Raw genomic sequence first — 26,349 nt, 5'->3', positions numbered from 1 at the left:
GTTTATTCATTTGTTAATGCATTTGTTTCTTCTTTATTTTGTTCATTCATCCAATATTTATTGAATGACCTCTCTGGACCAGGCACTATTCCAGGCACTAGATGAGATTACAGATAGAGTTTTAACTCTGAAAAACAATGCTATACATCAAGCAAGGAAAAAGGGCATTTTGCTTACAGTAAAATAGCATTCATTTTCCTGTTCAATAAAAGTAGAGGAATAACAAGTGATATGGATTATCTAGTTATTATTTTCTGAAAATAAGAGTAATAAAATCCATTTTATTTTACAATGAGTTCTACTCTGAATTGCCTTTGATTGTTGAGGTGTGAAAAACTAGAGCACACAGTGTTCCATTTTGGTGAACAGTGGCCATTTTCTAACTAATGAATCCTTTAATAGATTAAAAAAATACAACTAATCTTAATTTTATCCCTTTGTGCAGCCTCTCATTTTTTGTTAGAGGTGATAACAAGTAGGAAGGCAAGGGAAAGACAAATCAGAAAAGAGAGAATAAAGGGAGATAATGGGTTTCCTTAGCACCAGCTAGATAATGAACTCTTAGATAATTGAGCAGGCTGCACTGTATTCAAGTTTCAAATTATCAAAATGTTAATGGAAAACGTTTCATCTAGGAATGTGGCTATAGATAGTGGGGTTATTGACAAAGATAAAGTAAAGATGTACTTCGTAACATTGTTCTCAGATTGTTTTGAGTATAAGGCTAGAGAAAAAGGATAAAAATTTTATGTTTTGCTTAGCATTAAAGTTATGTCCAATGGTGTCTAGTTAGTGTAGTTGGATTTATCTTTGTGGCTATGTCTATGTTATGTTTGTGTCTGTGTGTTTAAGATTTTTTTTTGGGTGCAAGGTATAGGTTGGATGCTAGATGGAGATGTAGTGTGATTTAATTATCAAGGGAGAGGTTTTATAAATGCAAGGCCTAGGATTGAGACTTACATTTAAATTACTTTCATTGGGATTTATTTATTCAGAAATAATTCTGAGCCAGATATGGTGGCTCACGGCTGTAATCCTAGCACTTCGTGAGGCCGAGGTAAGCGGATCATTTGAGGTCAGGAGTTCGAAACCATATTGACCAACATGGTGAAACCCCATCTCTACTACAAAAAAATTAGCCAGTCATGGTGGCTCATGCCTGTTGTCTCAGCTACTCAGGAGGCTGAGGCAGGAGAATCGCTTGAACCTGGGAGGTAGAGGTTGCAGTGAGCTGAGATCGCACGGCTGCACACTCCAGCCTGGATGACAGAGCGACATGCTGTCCCCACCGCCACCAAAAAAAAAAAAAAAAAAAGAATTCTGATTGAAATGTAGGTTTATAACTTTTTTCCCACTGTAAAAATAGGAATTACTTTAAATTTTAATTAGGTAAATGCAGGAAAGTCAAATATCTTGGTATATTAGGCATAGGCATAGTTCCCTTCAGTGTTTTTTTTTTTTCTTTTTTTTTGAAATAATTATAGGCTTACAAGAAGTTGCAAAAATAATGCAATGAGTTCATTTGTATCCATAACCCACCTTCCCCCAGTAATAACATCTTATACAACTATAGTACATTATTAAAATCATTGGCATAATGCAATGAACTAAGCTATAGGTCTTATTCAGATTCACCAGTTTTTGCATTTATGTATTTATATTTTATGTGTAGGTGTCATGCCTTTAAAAAATCAAGAATCTATGTCTGTCAATCTGTTTGACTCCCTGGATCTCTATTTCTGTTCTCATAGAGAAATGGAGTTGTACTATCCATCCATATTATTTGGCAGCTCATTTTTTTCCCTTGCAAGAAGTGTTTTTTCCATTTTTCTCATTCATTATTTTTAATGTACACAGAATATTTAACATATTGGGTGAATATATAAGTATTTCTTAATCTTTTCATATTGGTATTTAGATGGTTTGTCTTTATTTGCTATTGTAAATAGGCAGATAGACTTGCATCTTTGGGCTTGGCATTCCAAGGATATTTTTTTCCTCTCTCTCTCTCTCTCTCTCTCTCCTCTCTCTCTCTCTCTCTCTCTCTCTGTGTGTGTGTGTGTGTGTGTGTGTGTTTCTCTTTCCTTCCTTCTGGTGAATTCTTAGCAGGTTTCAAAGTATGTTATCCAGCCATTCTCCAAAGAAAAAAAAATAAATATTGTAAGTTCCTACCATCTTTTTCCTTATGAAATATTTGAAGACTAAAGATAATAACTTAGAGGACACTCAACACTGAATTTTGTGAAATCTTAGTATTTTGTTACATTTGCTTCAGAGCTTTTTATCATAAGCAGTAAAACATTAAGACACAATTGATTCTCCCTGTGTATCTCTCCCAATTACATGTTATTTACAGAAATAATCTTAGAATAATTTGTAAGTCTCGATGGAAAGGAAAAGTGCTTTTTGGACATTCTAAAATGATTGATTGGATTCCCTCTCTTTAATAAGAACTAGTATTCAACACCTCCCTATGGACATGAGCTAAATGTTGAGCAGAATGAGTTAATGGATATGCTCTCTGCCTTCTGGGAGCCTCCACTGTAGAGGAGCATTTCATCAGAACATTGCAGCATGTCATTTTGCATGAGTTATAGGCTGAAAGAGAAAGAAATGGATAGTTAAGATAAAGATGTAATATGAAAAAATGAAAAAATGTATGGTCCTAAAGTCCTCAGGTTTAGAGAACATTAATGTCAATCTTTGTCTATTTCTCTCCTCTCTTCCTCCCATTTCTCCTTAACCAGAGCAACGTTAACACCACATCAGCTAGTTGGGGTCCTCCTCCCCTGCATGGTGCTGCTGCTGCTCTTTCTCTTTCTTCTCCTTCTCCTCATTTCCTTCTTTGTTCATAATTTCATTATTGTTATCATCAGGAATACAGGCTTCTGTTTTTTTCCAACCAGTACTAGCTGTCATTAGGGAGAGCACACCCTCCATTCCACTCCCTCCTGGTTCTCTGGATAATTCTGAGGTTTCTTTAAAGTTACCTACTTGTGGCCCTGGGGACATCCTGGATTGTAGATCTGGTTTCTAGGAACCTGCTCTTGTTTGGAGTTTTGTTCTTTATAAGTTCATCATGATGTGTCGGAATTGGTTGATGGGGGATCACTGTTCCTAAGAGAGTCCCTAAGTGTTAATCATGAAAAGGACTGACTGATGAAGCATGCTTTCCTTTAAAAACTGTACTTTTAAGCTGATGTTATTAGCACTATATTTGAACTTAATATACTTATGCTTTGAAACCTAAATGTTTTTATCTTTTACTTTGACCCTTAATATTAATCTAATTAATTATCATTTTACATTTTCCACCTTTTTAGATTAAACCAAATCCTATGTCCTTTCACTTATTGTTTTTTCCTGCATTTTCCTGTAGAATACAAATAAACAAGATAAAAGGTATCCTTAACTTCTTTGAATTTACTGTCAGGCATGACTCACAACCGGAGAATCTTTAAGATCATTCATTCATGCCTTTTCTCTTCATTGACAGTGGATTCAGCTCAGATAACAGCCATTGATTTCCTGAAAGCTTTTCTTTCTATTCTTTTTCCTGTGGGCTGCATTTCTCACCATTGGCAATTCACCTAGTTTTAATCCGAGATGATCTGGCAGGGCTAAAGATGCCTATGTTGTCCTTTCATGTCGAGATGGGAGAGTCTGGCTAGAGATGGTGTGATGGGGCCAGATTCTGAGTATACATACTCACGTAGAAACGATCAGTGGGACTAAGGAATGCCTCTGTCTTTGCATCGGGTTTCTCTGCTAAAATAATTATCTGTGCTATGGAGAGATGTACTTTCCAAGTACTTTTACAAAAACAATATCCCTAGTGGTAAATTAACATACAGCTATTATTCTGTTCCAAGTAAGCAATTACCCAATTTGGAGAGTTTCCTGGAACAGTCAGTTGATACTTCCCAAGGCCAAGTATCTGTAATTTAGATGGGATATCACTGTGTGAAGAAAGCAAAATGTTGCCCTCTTAAAAATACTTAAAGCCTGCTCTGTTTCTGTGCAACAGTAGTCTTTTGAGCTAGTCATTGTTTTTGCTGAGCACTGACTATTTACCTTGTAAGATTCTTTTTATTATTTGTCAGAAGAGAATGCGTAAACAGAGAATTTGTAAGGAGAATGTGTCAGGACAGTATATTACACTTCACATTTATTCACACTTACAAGCTTTTATTTTAAAATAATCATTGAGCATTTGTTGTGTGCCATTAAAGAACTAGCACATGGTCCCTACCTACAGAAAGCAGAGAGTCTGGGAGGACACAAAATTACACAAAAAAGAACCCAGATACTTAAAAGCTGACATGCACGCATACCATTTTCTTTTTCTTCTGTGTTATTATTATACTTTAAGTTCTGGGATACATGCACAGAATGTGCAGGCTTGTTACATAGGTATACATGTGCTATGGTGGTTTGCTGCACCCATCAACCAGTCATCTACATTAGGTATTTCTCCTAATGCTCTCCCTCCCCTTGTCCCTCACCCCCTGACAGGCCCCAGTGTGTGATGTTCTCATTGTTCCCTGTGCCCACATGTTCTCATTGTTCAACTCCCACTTTTGAGTGAGAACATGCAGTGTTCGGTTTTCTGTTCCTGTATTAGCTGCTGAGAACTATGGTTTCCAGCTTCATTCATGTCCCTGCAAAGGACATGAACTGATCCTTTTTTACGGCTGCATAGTATTCCATGGTGTATATGTGCCACATTTTCTTTATCCAGTCCATCAGTGATGGACATTTGGGTTGGTTCCAAGTCTTTGCTATTGTGAAAAGTGCTGCAGTAAACATATGTATACATGTGTCTTTATAGTAGAAATTTAAAGTTGTTTAATTTAATTAAACTTTAAAAATCAGTTTCTCAGTTGCATTAGCCAAATGTGGCTATTGAGCACTCACATGATTGCTACTGTGGTGGAGGAACTAAATTTTAAATTTTATTGTGTTTTAGTTAATTTAAATTTAAATTTACTTAGACACATGTGACTAGTCGTTACCCTACTGAGCAGCAGAGACATAGAACATTTCCATTGTCACAGAAATTACTAGACAGGGCTGCTCTAGAGAAGGGAGTGGGAAAGCTTTTCTTTTAAGTGGGAAAGCTTTTCTTTTAAGGACAAGATTAAATATATTTGGCTTTGTAGGCCAGACGAGTTACATTGCAACCTCTCAGTTCTGCTGTTGTAGAACAAGAACAGCCACAGAGAATACACACAATCAGTTGTGTGTTCCAATAACGTTTTCTTTGCACAAACACATAGTGGACCAGTTTGGCATGTGAGTTGGAGTTTGCTGACCCCAGCCGTAAAACTTTGGTTTCTTTGGTATTCGTTTTCTTTGCTCTTTTCCTGTTTGCCTCTAAAATTTCCCTTTACAGTATTCCATATTTCTCAGTCACCTCCCTGCTTCCATCTTTGTTATCGCAACACACTTCATTGTTTCAAAACACTATAAATGATCACCTTACACTTGTGTCCTGCTCCTGTCCATTCTACCTGTGGCCGCACAGCTATGCCTTAACTCACCTTAGCCAGTCTGCTCATCTGTTAATGTGTGTAATAGTAGAAATTGTCTGATGGGGTTATTGAAAGGAGCCAATAAAATGTGTATAAAATTATGATCATGGAAGGCATTGAACACTCTCACAGTAATACATTAACACAGAATAGTTGAGCCTCAGAGCCTAACACCTAATCATTGTGTGTGGACCTCAGGTGGGAAACTTGTCTCTACCTCAATTTCCTCATATGTAAAAGAGGATTATTGGATTTCAGAGGTCTTTGAATAACAGCATTTTGTTCAACTTTGTTTTCTTGTAACATTGATGTGGAAAAAAAAAAAAAAAGAAAAAGACCAATTATTGGGCAAGGCCACTGTCTGTGTGTGCTGTTTGCATGTTCTCCCCATGTATGAGTGGGATTCTTCTGGATACTCTGGTTTCCTCCCACATCCTAAAGATGTGCCCATAAGGTGAATTGGTATATCTAAATGGTGCCAGTATGAGTGTGTGTGTGAGAGAGAGTGTGTTTGTATGTGTGTATGTGAGTGTGCCCTGCGATAGGATGGTGTCCTCTCTGGAGCTGGTTCCTGCCCTGTGCCCTGAGTTGCTGAGACAGGCTCCAACCACCCACAACCCTGAGCTGAATAATTCGGTAAATAATGCTCTTAGTTGTTCTTATTTGTCTTTCTTAAATGTATGGATAGCTCACATTTATTTCAGTGTTTAATATTAGAAGTGTTTTGGGTCCTTATTTAGAAATTTGATGATGTTTTTGTGACCAGAAGTATGCCCTAGGAACTTAACACTTGTTTGTATCAATTAGCCTATGGTGAAATTAGTTTCTTTATATATAGTTTTGCTTAAAGTCTCCATTTCCAAAAAGCTATTGATGATGTTAAATGAAGACCTACTGTATTTACCTCACAGAGTCCTTATGAAGATTAAGTGAGTCAATTTGTGTTAAATGCTCATAGCATTATCTTGATACAGTTCTTTAAAATATTTTACCCTGATATTTATAGATGAAAAAAGAAAGGCATAGACATGTTAATTTGTCTGCAGTCATATAAATAACTAGCAAATGACATGGCTAAGATTCGAACTCTAGTCTGTTGACCTCAAAGCTCAGGCCTTAACACTGTACTACATTCCTTTCCACACCCATCAGCTCCTTACTACATTCCCTAGTTTAGAATTAATCTCTTTCTAATTCTGTGCTTTCATCATGCTTACTTTGTACCTCTGTCAGCAAATTTGCCACATTTTGCTTCTTATCATAGTTATTGCAAACCAGTCTTCCTTTTGAGAGTGGAGAACATGTTCCCAGTTACAATTTTTCCCCTTCCTTCACAGTCTCTGGTCTAATTAACAGAACATTATTATGAAATTTATTCAATATAAACACTTTTGAATAGAAAAATTATTATAGTTAATATTTGGGGCTCTAATCTGTTATAGTCTTCTTATGAGATAATGAATTATTTTTTATAAAGATTATATATTCACCTTTTTTAGTATATAGATAATCAAATGTACCCTTCATCTTTGAATTGTTTCCAATATGTTGACTTTGGTTGATTTAACTTTAGAAAAAGAGCCTGAAGTGCTTTTGTTTTATTGTTTATTTATTTATAAATTGTGATGAAGACCCATGTATATAGGAGGTCATCAAGGAAATAAATTGTAATGTTATTCTAAGAAGGAAGCTTATAACAGAAAGTGAATATAAACCTGAACTTTTCAGTTATTTAGTAATAAATATATGCAAGGTGCAGAAATCAGTGACTGAGAGCACAGATAAAGTTGCAACATTGTGACTACTAAATATGGTTATGTTGGAGGAAGCTTTCAACAGTTATTTCATACAAAGTGCAATATGGCACTTTTTGAGAATTTCATATTATAGGCCACACTGCTAAAAATATATTAAGCTTTGTTCTTGGAATGGGAGAGGATAGTGGAATTGAAAGAAACATCTTAGATTTTACTAATTTAACTTTCTGTAGCTCAGTAACCAAATCTGTAGATTAGAAGCTATCGGTTACTCTCTGAGAAAATGCTATCATTCCCTCTGAAAGAAGACTTTTTTTCAGTACCAGTCTTATTCCCTTTTATAATATTTGAATAGTAAATACATATTTAAATTAAAACATTTTAGCTCTCAGAAAAGGGAAGGATGGAAATTGGCAGTGATGAAAAAATTGATGGGAAGAGAAGAATCATGTGAACATTTGCTACAAGCCGCTTCTGGCACCCAGAGATCAAGACTATGGAGGACAGGCTCCCTGCCTCTTAAAACCCCTTCAGATACCCACATACATTCACTGACTTAGCTCAATGTGTGAACCAAATACATGCCTCAGTCTCAGGTATTTGATAAATAAGGCCACAGTCAAACATAGAATGGGCAAAGTTTATATTAGAAAAGACAGAGAAGACTCAGGATAGGCTAAGGTGAAGAAGAGATCAAATCAGATTCAAGCAAGGTTCTCTCAAAGGGCTGAGTCCAGGCTTTTGTGCTGGATGTGAGTTAGCAGGCATTCATGAGCAAAGGGCAGGGACAAATACAAAAGTCCCTCTTTTTTTTTTTTTTTTTTTGAGATGTGATCTCGCCGTGTTGCCCAGACTGGAGTGCAGTGGCTATCCACAGGTGTGATTATAGGGGAAAACAGAAAATTATGTAAAATAAGAAGTCCAGAAGGAATTTTAAAAGCTATCTTCTTTACAGATGGCTTTGGGGAGGCCCTCAATCCTGTCTCTCAGAGCTCACGTGATGCAGGTGCATCTTTGACTTCTTTACAAGGACATCTAACATTTCTGTAGTGACTATTTACAGGAGCTGAGATTCTTCCCATTTCATTTGCCCTGGAATGTGTCCCTCTGCCTCTTAAATTATGAAATATGGCAATTTCAAAGTGTATTTGAATTTGCTGAAACTGATAGATCTTAAGAAGTTTATATCAGTCAGAATAACCTAGGATGTGCTGCAGAAATAAACAACACCCAAAACTTCCTAGTACATCGTAGCCCAGATATTTCTCGCTCATTCGACAAATTGATCTTGGGTTATTAGGAAGATTTGCCCCAGGCCATCCATCCTCACTCACAGATACAGGCTGACAGTACAGTCCACATGTGGGATGTCACTGGCCTTTGAGGCAGGGAGGCACGGAGGAGGATGTGTAGTAAGTACCCACTGGCTTTTGGAGACTACTTTGCTTGCATTCCTTCTCTTGTTAGTCCCTGGGCTACAGAAAGCGACACGGCCATGTCTCATTTCAACTGGGTATGAAAGTGCAATCTTACAAATGCCTAGAAGGAAGGCAACCAAAATCATGGTGGACAGCAGGAATGATGATTGATAGCATCTTTCTCTTTGTGATCTGAAGGTTCTGAGTAGCCATTTATTATTGACTTTTCAGCTGTTTGAGGTTGATTTTGTCGAGAAAATAAAAGGCAGAAGCAAAATTTTTATGGCCTAGATTTTAGTTTCATAAAACTAAGTTTAGATGTTGTTATAAGTGGAAGAAATCCTTCTTTTTACCAGAAGAAAAATTTAAACTTATATTTTTACTTAAATATTTTTTTGATCATAATTATGCTGACTATTAAGTTGATAAGTCAGTTAAACCAAAAGCTAAGCAAGGTAGACCATTAAAATTTGTATTTGTATTTAAAAATATTTAAATCACCCATTCAGTATGTACATACATGCTCAAATAACTCCTAAGTTTTATTACATAAAAATATAGACTATCCCCTTTCTATCACTGCCCTCCAATTTTTCTCTTACCTGGAGTTTATCACTATTATATTCTTAAGCATGTTTCCATACTGCTTGTGCACTTATATAATGTAAAACATAGATAAACACACAGACAACTTGCTCTGGCTGTGTAAAAAGCTAATTTTGGACATTGTTTCATATTGATATATGTATATATCACATATACATTGCATTCCTTTTAATGATGCACAATATGTATTTAAAATATTAATAGATACTGATTTTGAGCCCTCCTAAGTTGCTGAACAAATTTATTTGCTCACCAACACTATACAAGAATGCTGTTTTGTCTTCACTCTCACTATAACTATGTATGATGTTTTTATGTCAATCCAGAGGGGCAAATGACATCTTATAATTTTAATGTTAATTTTCTTTACTGTTAATAAGGTTGAGCATCTTTTTTTTACATTTACTGTTCATTTTTATTTTGTTTTCATCAGTGGATATCACACTGAAATTGTTTGCCTATTGGATTTGTAAGTTTCTTCTTATTAATTGTACAGACACTTTAAATATTGCAAATATGTCTTTCCCTTGTTAAATATGTTGAAATTATGCTCTCCCTATACGCTGGCTTTATGTTCTCTTCTGTTTTATGCACACACAGACACACACACACACACACTCTTGCATATATATACACACACATATACACATATGCGCTCAACTGAGTGTCAAGATATAGGTAGTTGAGTGAAGTATGAAGTACATTTCAGAATCTGAATAAAGATCCTTTTTCACTTGTCAGTTAATGGAGGTTTTGGCTACTAAAATCCTTCTTCCTATGATTGTTTGAGGAAGAAGAGGCAATGAGAGAGGATTTCTAGACTTTCCAGAAGTCATATAGAGCTTTGTTCGTGTTCCACAAGTCTTAAATCTTGTACAGGATCCTCTATGGAGAAACTCCTCCCATCTCAGAAGGTTACACTCTAGGCCCAGAAAAGTTTGTGTGATATCTGTGCATGTGCATGGGCACAGGTGAGGGTGTGAGGAACATACATGGGGGAGGATATGTGTGGCTTAATACTAGTAACCAAAGAAACCATAATTAAAACTGTTTCACTTTTCAAATTGGAGAAGATTGGCTGTGTACAGTGGCTCATGCCTGTAATACCACCACTTTGGGAGGCCAAGGCGGGCAGATCACCAGGTCAAGAGATTGAGACCATACTGGCCAACATGGTGAAACCCCATTTCTACTAAAACTGCAAAAAAAAAAAAAAAAAAAAAAAAAAAGCTGGGTTTGGTGGTGCACACCTGTAGTCCCAGCTACTCAGGAGGCTGAAGCAGGAGAATTGCTTGAACCTGGGAGGCGGAGGTTGCAGTGAGCTGAGATCATGCCGTTGCATTCCAGCCTGGCAACAGAGCAAGACTGTATCTCAAAAACAAAACAAAACAAAACAAAAACAAACAAACAAAAAAACTGGAGCAGATTGAGAGTCATCTGCATTGAGAAGAGTTAGATGCTCATGTTAGATTCAGGGAGTACTGATGATAACATAGATTAATTCAGTATTTCCAGAAAGTAATTTGATTATTCAGTTTTAATATGCATGTGTTTGATTGTAGGAACCTAGCCTGCTAATGTAATTAGAAAGCAGCGTGACCAGTATTTGCCTGCAAGAAACATCATCCTAGGATCATTTAAAATAATGACAATGTTGTGAAAGGCAATTAGTAACAACACAGGATTAATTTTATTATTGAACAGCCATTCATTGAATGGAATATTATGCCATAATTACCATAATTTTTGAGAATTCCTCAGACCCTTGGGAAAAACTTGTATTGCCATCCTCAATACAGAGGCAAACTATTAAACTATATAATAAGTATGTTTGTATATAGAAAGAATAGAAAATACTCTAAAATATATTTTTTAGTATTTTTACAGTGAGCATTAGTTACTGTTATAATCTGGGGAGACAAACCATTTAAAACCTGTCCATGAATTTAGAAGGAACAGTGGAGAATCAGCACATAGAAGGCATTCAATTGACCTTTACTGAAATGATTTGATTTACAATAAAATAAGAAACTTGTCATAGTAGAATAAACAAATCTTTGAGCTGGGAGGCTTCTCACAGGTCACTTGGTCTAGTCAGCCACAGTAAACCAGTCTCTAAGCTTAGCCAATTTATCTTGGTAGATTCATTACCTGTAACTGCCTCTGGACCATGCTGATTTGCTACCTCCTGCAGCAGTTCTGCATAATATTGCCTGCAGAGCCTACCCTCATTTGGATCTTAATATTGTCTCCTCCAAAAGGTACTCTTAGTTTTAAAAAAATTGTCTAAAGGTAGTTTTAAAAAAGAAAATCCTAGGGTGTTAATATTTTCAATATTAAACTACTCTAAAGTTGCCAACAATTGAAAAAAATCCTAAGTTCAAGTTCTTTGAGAATTGTTTATAGAAGTAGTGTTGTATGTTTAAGGGCTTTCTTCTGCAATCAGACTGCTGTGAGCAAGTTGCTGTCATGAGTTTCCTTGTATGTAAAATGGGATTAATAATAATACCTGCTTCATAGGGAAAGGTTTTTTAAAATTAAATTTGTTTACACATATGACTTGAAGTCTTGGACTAGAGTAAAAGATTGATAAATGTTATTTAGAGACTTCTGTTTTGAAGACAAGACAGAGAAAATATACTTCCTCCTAAATACAATAAAAAACCTAGGACACTGTATATCAAACACACATAAGAAGACCCTGAAAGGTAGAGAGAAGGTCAACCAGCTAGGAAATTTAGGGATGTGAGGAATGGCAAGGCAATGAGTTCCCTGGGTTCTTTTTTTCTTTCTTTTTGTAACCCACACTGGGTTTTTAAGAAGCTGGCAACCCAGAAGCACCAATAGGAACAGATTTTAAAAAGCCCCAATAAAAACTTTCTCTCCCTGGCTACAGAACCAAGAAAGGGACAGCATAGCAAGACAGAAAACTTTTAGGTGAGTGCTGTCCTAATCCAGCCAAACACTCCAGAAAAATACTGTGGCCTCAATTTCATCCTTACCAGTAAAGATCTGGTGGAGAGTCCAGATTTCTGCTCTTGCCAGGGCATACCAAGGTGCCCTAAACATTGACTCCTCCCTTGGTGGGGTCAGATTAGTTTATGTGGGGAGCTGAAACTTTCATTCTGGCTACAGTAAGAAGATAAGGAGGTCCTCCCACCCAGCCACGTGGGAGGACATGAAGGGTATGGGGGAGCAGTCACAAAGTGCCCTTCTCCTTTCACCTAGCATGGTGTTGTAAAAAGCTCTTGGGAGCTTGAATTATTACCGTGACCCATCGTTCATGAGCCATCCCCCAGCTGAAGTGGTGTCAAGGAAACCTGGAGATTAATTGGGACTTACACCTGTGCCTGGTATTAATGAGGTGGCTCCCTGCCCACCAGTACAGTGTCAGAGAAGACCTAGTAAAACAGAAGATTTAAATCAGATTATTATTTTTGTTTATTTTTTAATTTTTATTTTCATAGATTTAGAGGGTACAAGTACAGCTTTGTGACATGCATATATTGCTTAGTGGTGAAGTCTGGGCTTTGAGCATAACCATCACCCAAAGAGCGTATGTTAAATCAGATTATTCAATAATCTGCAGTCTTGTAATATAAGACCTGAGGCGTCTAGATATGATTTACTCATTATACAAAGATCCAAAAATTATGTGTTATGCAAGAATCAGGAACATTTCACTCCGAATAAGAAAAACAATCAGTGGGTGCCAGCACTTAGATGATACAGAGTTTGGAACTACTTGACAAGTATTTTAAAACAGCCATCATAAAAGTGCTTCAATGAACAATTATGAACACACTCAAAACAATTTTTTTTAGAAAGTTGCCATAAATAAGTAGAAATCGTCAGCAAAGAAGTGAAACATATAGGAAATAACCAAATGGAAATTTTAGAACTTAAAAATACAATAATGAAAATGGAAACTCAGGAATGGGCTCAACAGCAGAATGCAGGTGACACAGAAAAGAAGCAATGAACTGGAGCAGAGAAAAATATAAAATCATCTATAAGTGAATGAGTGAATATAATGTTGCCAACTATAACCCCAGTTTAGATATCTAGACTTGGTTTTCAGGTATGGCTTTCTCCAATTCCTGACCATGTGCCCTGGGTATTATTCTTATCTCTATTCTCTTGACTTTAAAATGGAGAGTAAAAACTTCCCTAGTTACCCTATCTGGATCCTAAATCCTATGCTTCTTGAAAGTTTACTCATATTCTCATTCATTCATTCATCAAACAAATATTGAATGACTAATACATGGCAAGTGCTGTATATATTCTCCTTGTAATCTTAGGATCTAAAAGAGTGTCATATTCTTCTTGTAGTCTTTAAGACTCTTTTTAAGACTACAAGAAGAATATGACATTGTCTCTGCATTCAGGTAGATTACAGTGTAATGAAGGAAACATCTGAGTGGAGCAATGTTCTAAGTTAAGCTATGTGATAAGTGCTATGGTGGAGATAAGTACACAGGTACACAGGGCTTAAGAACTACTTGGGGAGGGTGGTGGTAAAATGAAGGACAGCCACAAAAGTGGAAGCTGACTGAATTCAAGGAACTGCAAACTTTGTAATCAGTACAGCTGGAGTTGTGAAGTTGGATGAGTGGAAATGAAACAGAGTAGAACAACGGGTTTTGAGTGTCATCTAGAGCAGGGTCCCCAACCCCATGGACTGGGATTACAGGTGCGAGCCACTGTGCCTGTCCTCTGTGTCTGTTATTTTTTAATGCTGTCACTGTATCTATAGCTGCTTTTAATCCAAAGCTTCATTTCACACAGGGCTCTTCGAGTGAATACCTGAAAGTGATATTCAGCATTTAGCAAGAGCTTTTTTACTTGCTTCAATATATTTTCCTGTTATTTTGCATTGTTACTATATTTGGTAGTCTCACATTGGAAGAAATGGACCATTACTATACTTGCATATTTTATTCTAATTCCCATTTTACTAAAAATGTGGTATATGTAAAGCCTTTTCTTTTGGAAAATGAGTTATATTTCCTTAAAAAGTTATTCCATGTATCTACATGATTTCTGTGTTTTCAAAGGAAAACATTGATCAATTAAGAGATGAAAAGCACTGAATTGCAAAGGTTTTAAAAAGTAAATATTTTATATGCATGTCCCTTCTTTATTCCAATTATGAAGCATTTCAAACATGCAGAAAAGAGCTTATATATTCTTTGTGAAATTGAAGACATCACATTTAACTGAAATAAAAAATACATATAGATCTTTCAGAGCAGAATAGAATTTTTCAGTAAGTTTTTCCATTTGCAGCAGGTACCAAAACTTCAGTCACACATCTGCCATTTGTCCTTCCACAATCCCTGATGCCTCTGCACTGCACTTACATACAGTTTATTTCATCTATGTATAAAGCCTGATTTTGGTGCTCTAAACTCTAGTTTTATCCTAAGCAATAAAATCCACAAAGTTGCCAGCTGGAATTGTGAGGTATGTACTTTTTTTAGTGTGCATCAAAAGAAATAAATGTTTATTAAAATAAAAATGTACACTGTGTACCATCTTAAATATTTAGTTTACAGCTGTCATTACTTGTCATAGAATGCACTAGGAAACATTGTTTTAATGCCAGCTCTATCAAACCAGAAGTATAATAACTTCGTTAAGTGACAATATATTTTTAAAGCAATCATTCACTTTTACTTTTCAATTATTTCTCAGGTTTGTGGAAGGAATGCTTAACATTTGTTACAATGCCGTTGATCGTCATATTGAAAACGGTAAAGGGGATAAGATTGCTATCATCTATGACAGTCCTGTTACAAACACTAAAGCAACCTTTACCTATAAAGAAGTTCTGGAGCAGGTAATATCATAAACTTTATATATATATATATATGAAGTCGTATAGAAATTACTTAAATAGCATACATTCTCATTGTAGAGCCTTCAGTTCTCTAATGCATTGAAATATGTTGCCATGTTTTTCTTTTGATACACATTGGAAATAATGCAGGTGTGTTAACTCATGTAGACAGTTTTTATAGCCTTCAATTTATGTTTCACAGTGCTAAATGATCCTCATTTTACAGGGAGAGGATGACAAATCCTGAGAATATGTGTCAATCTTCCTCTGGTCTTTGCTCTTCATCCACATTACCATCATCTTTGGCTGCTCCCCCGATCTTGTACTATTGAAACGGTCTTCCAACTGCCTTCCCTGTCACCAGGCTCTGCTCATGTTAGATGATCACCAGTGTGTTTTTCCTAAGAAACAACATATTTCTCTATGCCACTTAAAAATCTATTTCTTAAAAAATGCTGTTATTCAGAGAGTAAAATCTAGATTATTGTGGTGTCTAAGACATTTTGGAATCTGGTCATAGCATTCCTTCTAAGCTTCATTTTCCAAAATTCTTGACAATGCACACAACCCTTTCTTTTACCCTTGATGTCTTGTTATTCCCTTAGACACTCCTGGGCCTTTGTAGCTCTTTGGACATGTTCATTTCTTTGGCTTATTTGCTCTTTTGAGTTCTTTCCCATCTGTGAAGTTCTTAGATGGATCATGATATTAAGTGATGAGTTATGAGATTTTTCTCTTTTATTAACATTAGGGTAGAAATAGGGCCTCAGAAGTAATTATAAAAAGTATTTGGGAATGGTGGACTGTGGGAAAGTTATTCAAATTCTGTGGAATATTTACAAAAAATGATTTAAAGGGAGGTAATGGTGTAAGGCAGATTTCTCAACTTTGGCACTATTGATATTTTGGATCAGATAATATTTTGTTGTGGGTGCTGCACGATATTTAGCAGCAGCACGATATTTAGCAGCAGCACGATATTTAGCAGCATCCCTGCCTCCACCTAACAGATGCTGATAACACACCCCCACCTCCCCGAGTTGCAATGTCTGTACACATTGCTAATGTCTGCTGAGTGGTAAGATTGCCACTGGTTGAGAAACAGAAGTTGAGCAGAGTCTGTCATGCCAGGGTTTGGAGGCATTTGCTTTGACATGAAGGCTTTTAAAATTGCATTCTTTCCTTTTGCTTTTTGAACCCATTTAAGGGTTCCATTCCATTTTTAGAAAGTTTCGTCAACTCTCCCTGACTCTTTGAAATTATATTCTTTTTCATCAGCAAGTTCTTATTTTGCCTTATAAGAAATTTCAAGAAAGGCAACTCAGATTAAATACTCACCTTTCCAGTACTGAGTTGTTGCAAACAAGAGAGAAGAGTTAGACCAATTTGCTTAGACTGGGTGTCAGCCTGGTTGTAGCAACAAATTCTAACCTCAGCTGATTTAAACATTAAAGAAAGACCTTATGAAAAGGGAAGACTGAAGAGCCTGGCTTAGAAAAATGGTAAACCCTAAGGGAGAAAGAGCAGAAGTGAGGAGTTAAGAAGAACCCACAAACTGTCCAGTAGCTAGGCTCGCTGCCTTGAGTCAATCTTCTAGATTGAAAGACAGAGTAGGAACATCTGTTGTACTGAACCCCTATTGACTCCAGTGGGGATGGCACCAAGTTCAAGAGGCCAAAGAAGAGACCCAGAGCCCCATACAAGTCATGGGGTTTTACTGGGGCCTTATACTGGGGAGAGTCCACTGGTGGCAGGCTGGGCAGGAGAACTGCACGACTTGCAAAAAGCATGCAGTTTCTATAGCATCTTCACTTAGTACCATCCCCCTAACAGTCTCCACCTGGCAACTTCCATTTACCCTAAATCAAAAGGCTTTGATCCCAGACTGGATAGGGCTGACATATTCCTCAGATATAAGGAATGGATGTGTGGATTGGCCACTCCTGGATTTATATTCCCTAGCTCAGAAATCTGAACACATATTCAGATGTGCCTGTCATACAGGGTCTTTCTCAGGGTATGGTCAAGTCAAGTCATTGCTGTCGAGGCATCTACCATACAGCACCTAGTTGGCCAAACTTAGGTGACTTGCCTAAACAACCAGGCAGTGGGCAAGAAATATCTTGTCCTCTTTTGATTTAATAGTAGGAACTGGGGCCCTCTCTCCCTCTAGGATGCAAACAAGGGGAATTTCAGTCTAATAATAATGGGGTTCAAATGCTGGGCAGCTCAAGACAGAAAAAAAGACAAAATAATGCTGCAAATACATCATTTGGTACTTTTTATTGGTCTGTAACTGAAAACTATATTTTTGGGATTAAGTATACAGAGACAGCTCTCACATTGGGGGTGAGTTAGAAAGGCACTCTGTTACCAAATGGGCTTGTTATTCTTATGAGGTTGCTTTCTATTTTAAGAGATAATGTCGATTTCCTGAAAACCTATTATAATCTATGTTTTGTTTTAGGATTGCATTTTCAGCTTAGAAGAGGTTTAGTCTATGATTAAAAGTTGTGCCTGTGATTCTGGCATATTGCTGCACTCCCATGAAAATACTGGCAAATTCTTATTGGTATACAAATGTATACCAAAATGTAAGTTTACTTACATATTGTAAAAATATTACCTATATCCACATATTGAATTTGATACATAATCAAACATCAGAGTCAAGGAAAAAGCTTCAGAGAAACCTAAAATAAGAAGAGTTGTTGCCATTCTCATTTTCTGTTGTTGGTTTTCAATTAATTAATTACCTAAGTGTATATGACAATTATACACATATGTTTTGCTTAGAAGCTTTCACGCTAACTCATCTTTCAAACCCTTCCTGTGTTTGTGCTGGTTCCCTGGTTTCAGTTTAGCCTGACATCAAAGTAGCTGAAAGGACTGTTTCTCTCACCTGCTGACAGCTCTGATTCCCCAGGCTTTTCTTCTCGAAAGTACTAAAGGAAGAACTGTTAGGAAAGAGAGAAGCATTGTGTGCTCCTTTGATTACTTGCTTCTGATTCCCTGTGGCCTTTATTTTATTAAGTAGAGAAGACAGAGAAAGAAAAGATTTAATGGGTAATTCCATTGAGAACAAACAAAAAGAAGTGCCTTTGTACGTTACTTGTTTTAATCTCCCATGTTTCATTTCTACTGGAAGTTTCTGGCTAGATAATACTTGATTAAATTAGTTTGTATTTCTTATATAATTAATGAGCCAACAAGACAGGCTACCTTGTCTTGGTAACATGAAAGATCTGAAAATTTTACAGAATGATTGAGAAGCAGAGGTTTTCCAAAACTATCATTTTTTTCTATAGATCTGAAAATACTTAAAATAATCCTTTATTAAGGTTTTTGTACAGAGATTTGGACCTAGTTTAAGATCCATCATTCATTCAACAAATATTTGTTTTGTATGCCAAACCCTGATAGGAATCAGAGATACAAAGTAAATGAACCCATTTCTTATTGTCAAGGAGATAAGAAAACATGTAAACAAGCAGTTTCAATATAACCGAATAAGGGTCATAATAGGGGTTAATGTTATATTCTGTAGGAACACATGTGAAGGCAGTCAACTCAGTCAGAGGTAAATAGAGTCTAGGGAGATTTCTGGAAGAGTTAATGCCTAAAGTTATCCCAATTGCCTACCTTCCACCTGAAATAATTTTTCCTCCAGATATCTTATGGTCCATGTTACCTGAATGTTATGTTCTCAGTGAGATGTTTTCAGAGCACACGAAATACAAATGTCCCTTTCCAAACCACTTAATAAATTCATTTTTTCACTTTCTTTCTTTCTTTTTTTTTTTGAGACGGAGTCTCACTCTGTCTGTCACCCAGGTTGGAGTGCAGTGGCCGGATCTCAGCTCACTGCAAGCTCCGCCTCCCAGGTTCATGCCATTCTCCTGCCTCAGCCTCCCGAGTAGCTGGGACTACAGGTGTCTGCCACCTCGCCTGGCTAGTTTTTTGCATTTTTTAGTAGAGACGGGGTTTCACTGTGTTAGCCAGGATGGTCTCGATCTTCTGACCTCGTGATCCGCCTGTCTCGGCCTCCCAAAGTGCTGGGATTACAGGCTTGAGCCACCGCGCCCGGCCTTCACTTTCTTTTTAATTTAGTTTTTTTTTTTTTTTTTTTTTTTTTTTTTTTTTTTTTTTGAGGCGGAGTCTCGCTCTGTCGCCCGGACTGGAGTGCAGTTTAATTTCGTATTTATTATTAAGTATCATTCCTTACATTTTATTATTCTGTCTTTTTTAGTGTCATTTTCTCTTCTAGAGTGTAAGTTCCATGAGGGCAGTGACTTTGTATTTGTTTGCAGAACGGTGCCTTGCATGTAGTGAATAGTTGTTGAATGATGAATGAGTCAATGAAAGAATAAATGAATGAAATACTTTTTGAAATTTCTAAGTGACTCTAGCTTCTTTTACTGTAAGAATGTCTTAGATTTAAATTGTATCAGTAATGGAATTGGATTATCTTTCCAAGTAAACTCCAATTCTATCTGTGAAGGATTTTAATTTACTTACATTCAGCTTGGTAGTTCAAGATGAACATATCCTCCTTGGATTTCCCACACTTATAACTCAGAAGATCTGCATTCTAGAAGACATGTATGTTTTTATTGTATCCTGGCTCTTGTTAGCTCTTTTCAAGTTAGTCATTATATTAAGCCTCAGTGAAATAAAAGGTATGTGTGAGAGTGTATTTATATGTGTGTTTCTTATATATATACTTTTAGTCATTTTAAAGTATCCTTATATTTATTTTCACCATCACTAATTTTATTTTGAATTTACTTCTGTGTGTGGCAAGTGTGCTCTGTTTTTTTTTTTTTTATTTCAACAATTATGTATTTTTATGTATTTATTCACCAAATAAGAACGTGACCCCTGAAGGGCATTTGAGCAATTTTCATGAATACATGTATACTGGGAAAACGGATAAAACCAATTGTGTGTTAAATGTTCCTGATTTAATTCAAACAGCAAATGCCTATTATCTTAACTAAAGTTAATTTTTTGAAACATAATTATGGCAGTAGTTGTAATTAAGAAGGTCAAATAATTTAGAGGAGAAAAGTATTCTGAAATCAAGGACCATGTCCCATGAGAATTCTTCCTTCCAACCCCTGCCCTGTAGGATATTTTCTTCAAAGTATGTATTCCATCCACCCAGACATATGTCAGAGTAAGATAATCTGACATTTTTTCATCTGTCATATCAGTATTTCCTTAAGCAAACACTTAAGACACAAAATCCAGGACTTGCAGCAATTCAGCCCTGCCAGTGGTTGCGTTTGCTCACGGGAAAAGATGCAGTGGCTTGTATTATCTGTTTCCTTTCCTTAAATTTCCTGAATAAACAATGAAAACTTCATTTGTATTATAGTCAGTGCCACTAAAAAGTGTGTCTCTGTAAGTTAAATTACCTTTTCCACAGTTGGTAAATAGGGGAATGATGCTAGTATGACATAGAAGTTATCGTTGTTCATGCATTTCTTTTCCCGGCATGCAATTTTTGAACTTTTATTGATATATAATATATATTCAGATAGGAGAACAGATCACAAGAATAAATTTTGTTAGATTTTCACAAACAGAATAATTCCATGTAAGCAGGCAAGGAAACAGAATACTTCCAGGCCCCCAGAAGCCCATGTTATGCCTCTGTTTAGTCATTTCTTACTCAGCCCCCACATGATTGCTCTTCAGACATCTAAAGGTTTACCTGCTTTTGAGCTTTATACAAATTGAGTAATACCATGTACTCTTTTGTGTCTGGATTTTTTTCACTCAACTTTCTGATGAGTTTCACTCATTTCATTGCAAGAGGTTGTAGTTTGCTTATTTGGGTAATGTCTGGTTTGGGATTATTACAAATAATGTTGCTATAAATATGTTTGTACACAAATTTTGTTGACAATATTTATGCATTTTATTGAGGATGAGCTTAGGAATGAGATGAATCGTTCATAGGGTATTCCCACGTTGGACATTAGTAGATAGTTCCAAACAATTTTCCAGAGTGGTTGCACTAATTTATATTCCTATCTGCAGTTTATGAGAATGCCAGCTGTAAACACTTAGTGTTGACAATTCCAGATCTTTCGAATTTTGCCCTTTCTAGTGAATGCATAGTGGTATTGTATTGTGATTTATTTATTTTTTTCCCTAATGGCAAATAAAGTTGAACTTCTTATCCGGTGCCTGATGGTCATTTGTCTTTTATTTTGTTTTATTTTATGTTTGCAGAGATGGTATCTCGCTATATCCCAGGCTGGTCTCAAACTCCTGGGCTCAAGCAATCCTCCCATCTCAGCCTCCCAAAGTGTTAGAATTATAGGTGTGAGCCACCACACCTGACTAAATGCTGATATTCTTTTCTGAAGTGCCATTAATATCTTTTGTTCATTAATTTGCTTATTGGATTATTAGCATGCCATGTTTTGAAGTTTTAGAGAGAGACCTTCTCACAATTAAAGAGAAGACCTTACCAATATTAGAAAACCTTAAGAAAAATAATAAAGGTTCTTTAGTGAACTGTTGGTGAGTTAAATGATTTTAGGAATCTAAAGTTGAGAAGACATTTGCCCCTGTTTTGAAAATAATTAATATTAAGATCTATACTCTCTCAGTCTCTACTGGCCATTCTTTGAAAGCAAATTTGGAAATGAAAGCTCGCAAGTAGAATATTATGCAACAGGAAGCACCAGTGCTAGTGTTTAAGGATCTACAGAAGATTATGCTGTGTTAATGCATTTATTAATGTTAAAAGGCTCTAGTTACAATGATTTTAAGTGGTCTTAAAATTTTAAGTGGTCCAACCATATTTTTTTGTGAGCTATGTTGTATAATGCATGTATAATGTATATATTGTATAATGCTTGTGTACATATAATGTACACAAGCGGAAAGGCTTGTATTTCATTTTAAATAGACACATACTGAATGCCTATTGTGTATTATTTATTGAATTAGGCAGTGGGGCCACACAGATGAATTAAAACATGATTCCCGAATTTCAGGAGTTTATAGTTTGCCCAGTGAGAAATACACAAAAGCTACTGAATGTAGTGTGATAATGTAACAACAAAGCTTTGTGCATTTGCAGTGTGGAGAAGGGACCAACCTGGCCACAGCAGTTCAGAGAAGGTTTCACTGTGGAGGTGATGTAGAAGCTAGGTCATGTAATAAAAATAGAATTGTGTGCCCCACCCATAGGTGACCCTTCCACAGGTGTCCCCTGAAGGTCTGCAGAAGATTTATCCACGAGGTGGATTTGACATAGTTAATAATGAAAATGTGCACCCTGAGAACAAAACCGACTGCTTTTGTTGGCTTAAGTTCTAGGGCAAGAAGACGAATTAAGTAGGAAACAATATAGAAAGATCATTGGAGAATAAAGGAAGGAGACAGGCAGTCAAAGTTTAGTAGGAAGAGAATAGAAGAAGAAGAAAAAATGTCCTTACAAGTGGAAGTGAGGTCATGATGAACACCTGTACCTATTATACAGCAATGTAAAGACAGCTACATGCATCAACAACTTTCTGTTTCTGGCCTTTAAAAATTAACATACGAAACTACAAAATCATTTAACCAAGCCCAATTTTCATAACAAGTAGAGAATAAAGCTAACTAACACAAATTGAAGATACTGAGTGGCTAAAGTGATGCAAAGTAATATATTAGAACCACATTTTGAGTATATAAGACAAAGTATTTTTCATATAAGGTTTTTTGAAATAGATAAATATGTCGCTATGAAAAATGATACCACTGAATTATTTTAATTCATTTGGAAGTTTTGTGCTCACGTTTGTGCACTGTGTAGATATATGTAATAGTTAAGTAAAATGAATTTGAATAAATCAATATAGGTTGCATTCAGTAGAATTACTGTCAAGATTAGAGACCTTGGAGATATTGATTGTTCATTTTCTTATGCCATACTTGATTTGAAAGCATTTCATTTCCATTACAAAGTTGAATAATGTTAACTTTATCATGTATAGGTTTTATGGGAACTTTGATATATTTTAGAATATTTATCATAAATTCTTGGCACATATGATGATCTATGTTTGTTTTGTTTATTAGTTACTAGTGTATGCACTGTAATTGTGAATTTTTCTTCTCTTTAAATGCGTACGGTTCCTTTGGTTGAGTGACATAGATGTTAAAACTGACCCAGCTATTGCAATGATCTCATGTCCTTGTGCCATTCCTGGGATATTTAGCAAGTTCTCTATGAGACTTTCACATACATTGATTGGCTTTTGGGTTGTATTGATCAGTGAAACTGTAAAGGTTAACAGGAACATTGCCCAGTCCTGGGAAGTGTGGTTGGTGTACTCAGGATAGTTGTCATGTTTTATGTACTGCCTGTGGAAGTGCTGGGGGTGTTTGTTTAATTAGAACTTTCATTAAATAATCACAGCAGAATTGATCTGAACAATGCAGCAGGATTCCTGTTGACATCTTTTGTATCTTTTATATTTGTCTTTCTTTAAGAGAAAAAAAGGCCTCTAAGAAACCAATTGGGCATTTTTTTTTTCATGAAATAGTGAGGCATATAAATGCTTTATAAAGACAAAAAGTTTTTATACACTTTTGGTGTTGACAAATTATTTTTATTTTAGTGTATTATTAAGCCTAGGCCTTAATGTTCCCATTTTACAGCTTACTACATATATAAAGCCAAATCTGAGTTATAGGGAGGGTAAGAACAAACCCACAGAGCCAATCAAGCTCAACATGACAATATTAATTTAATATAATGAATGACATTGCCTTGCTGGAGCTGAATGACTGATTGTAAAATGTGTTTGATGCTGTGACCCTGGGGCTTTGAGTTTGGTGACATGTTCCCTGTGATGCCTCAATTCTCTTGTCACATATTAGTAATTGAACTTCCATAGAGCCTTTGATTATACAATGCGCTATAACCTTATCTGACCTTTACTTATTCTGCACGAGGTTACAAAAACAAACACAGTGAAATTGCATGAGTGCTCAGATAATCCAGAGTATGCTGTATTATTATTATTATTAATGTTATTATTTTGAGACAGAGTCTCGCTCTGCCGCCCAGGCTGGAGTGCAGTGACATGATCTTGGCTGACTGCAGCCTCCGCCTCCTGGTTCAAGAAATTCTCCTTCCTCAGCCTCCAGAGTAGCTAGGACTACAGGTGCGCGGCAACACACCTAGCTAATTTTTGTATTTTAGTAGAGATAGGGTTTCACCATGCTGGTCAGGATGGTCTTGATCTCCTGACCTCTTGATCTGCCTGCCTTGACCTCTCAAAGTGCTGGGATTACAGGCGTGAGCCACTGCGCCTGGCCTATTGTTTTTTAATTGTATCAAAATGAAAACACAACCTTAACAAATTTTCATGGAGAACTCATGGGCCCTGAGAATCTCTCTACAGACTCTACTTGGAGAAACACTACAAGAAACAATTTATTAGATCAAGAGAAAAGGAATCTGGCCTTCATTAACAGTAGAAATTCATGTCCTTTAAAAAATATTATTCGTTAGCCCTTTAATGAAGTGTATATAGCAGACAACAGTGACAGTTTTAAAGTGACAACTTTGTTTCACATTTTGCATGTTTATTATGGTATAAACAAATATGTGAAGCAGTTATTACTATCATACTATCATATTATGTTCACTGAAGGAATATAACCTTATCTAGATGACTTACATAAACTTGTGTTGTATTAAATAGTCTTTTTTAATAGAGTGTAGTAGATTCTTTACCTTTTCAAACACTCACTTGGAAAAATGCGTACATTAGCCACAAAATTATGCTAGATTTTTCAGAATGCTTGTATAAAGGTATGTGAATGCATAACTGTGAAAAGTTACTTCTCTAAGAGTTGAATTTTCTTTTTCATTTTAGTCCAGGTGGGTTACATATTTTTTATATGTAATAAAGTTTGCTTCATCACTTGGGATATTTTCTTTACAAATACTCTAGGAAATGTACAGAAAGTAATCAACTTTGAATTGTGTTATGTTTTAAAAAATCATTTGAAAAATTTTAAATAGGAATTTGTACTCTATTTCTCTATATATCTATGAATGGTACTTTTCTGAGTGGTGTCTGGGTTCCAGTCTGGCTACCTAACTGCTTAACATATAATATAGTTGAAATACAATACATTAGCAGTAAAAAAAAAAAAAAAAAAAAAAAAAAAAAAAGTCAATATTCTTGTAGTACTCATAAGGGAGGGAAATAAATGAATATTAATTAAAAATTATTGGAAATGTTAGTGTTAGAGAAAAGCAGATTCAATTAAACATCTCCTGAGGTGGGATAAATTGAATCCTGGGGTGAACGGTGGAGGGAAAGGGACAATCATGGATATAATTTCCACAAGATTAAAGGAAGACTTTGTGAAGGCGAGCTGGAAACAGATACATGAGAGGATCCTACAGTTTTGCTTTTTTGGTAGATAGAAGGTGGAGAAAGGATAGAGAATATATGTAAATTAGGGCTTATAACTTTTAAAGTGTCTATTTTAAACCTCTTGCATTCTTACACAGTGCAATGAAACTACATTTTTAGATAGCATGCATTTTTAGACACAATACCTGTTTAAATACCACAGGTATGTTTTTGAACTTTTATTTCAGGTTTAGGGGGTACATGTGCAGGTTAATTACATGGATAAATTGTGTGTTGTTGAGGTTTGTTGTATAGATGATCCCGCCACCCAGGTAGTGAGCATAGTACCTGATAGGTTTTCAGCCGTCACCCACTTCCCACCCTCCCCTCTCTAGTAGTCCCCAGTGCCCAGTGTCTGTTGTTCTGATCTCTATTTATATATGTACACAATGTTTAGATCCCATCTATAAGTGAGACCATGCCATCTTTGATTTTCTGTCTCTGTGTTAATTGGCTTTGGATGACATCCGGCTGCATCCTTGTTGCTCCAAAGGACATGATCTTGTTCTTTTTTTGTGGCTGCATAGTATTCCGTAGTGTGTATGTACCACATTTTCTTTATCCAGTCCACCATTGGTGGGTATCTAGGTTGACTCTATGTCTGCTATTGTGAATAGTGCTGCAATGATGGAACATATGAGTCCATATATATTTTTGGCAGAATGATTTATTTTCTACCAAATATTTATTTTCCTTTGAGTATATACCCAGTAATAGGGTAGCTGCGTCAAATGGTAGTTCTGT

General features: G+C 36.1%; 1 protein-coding gene across 1 annotated transcript in view; it reads left to right on the top strand.

Moving 5' to 3' along the window:
* ACSS3 (acyl-CoA synthetase short chain family member 3) overlaps positions 1-26,349 on the top strand; it is a 178,787-nt gene that overhangs the window by 15,282 nt on the left and 137,156 nt on the right. Inside the window, exon 2 of the mRNA XM_033221156.1 lies at positions 15,016-15,160. Coding sequence (XP_033077047.1) covers positions 15,016-15,160 — 145 coding nt within the window. The remainder of the gene's footprint in view (positions 1-15,015; positions 15,161-26,349) is intronic.

Source organism: Trachypithecus francoisi, unplaced genomic scaffold, assembly GCF_009764315.1.
Source record: "Trachypithecus francoisi isolate TF-2019V2 unplaced genomic scaffold, Tfra_2.0 Lachesis_group11, whole genome shotgun sequence".
Classification (NCBI taxonomy): Eukaryota; Metazoa; Chordata; class Mammalia; order Primates; family Cercopithecidae; genus Trachypithecus; species Trachypithecus francoisi.
The sequence above is the reverse complement of the archived record's forward strand: the minus strand, read 5'-3'. Positions and strand labels throughout refer to the sequence as shown.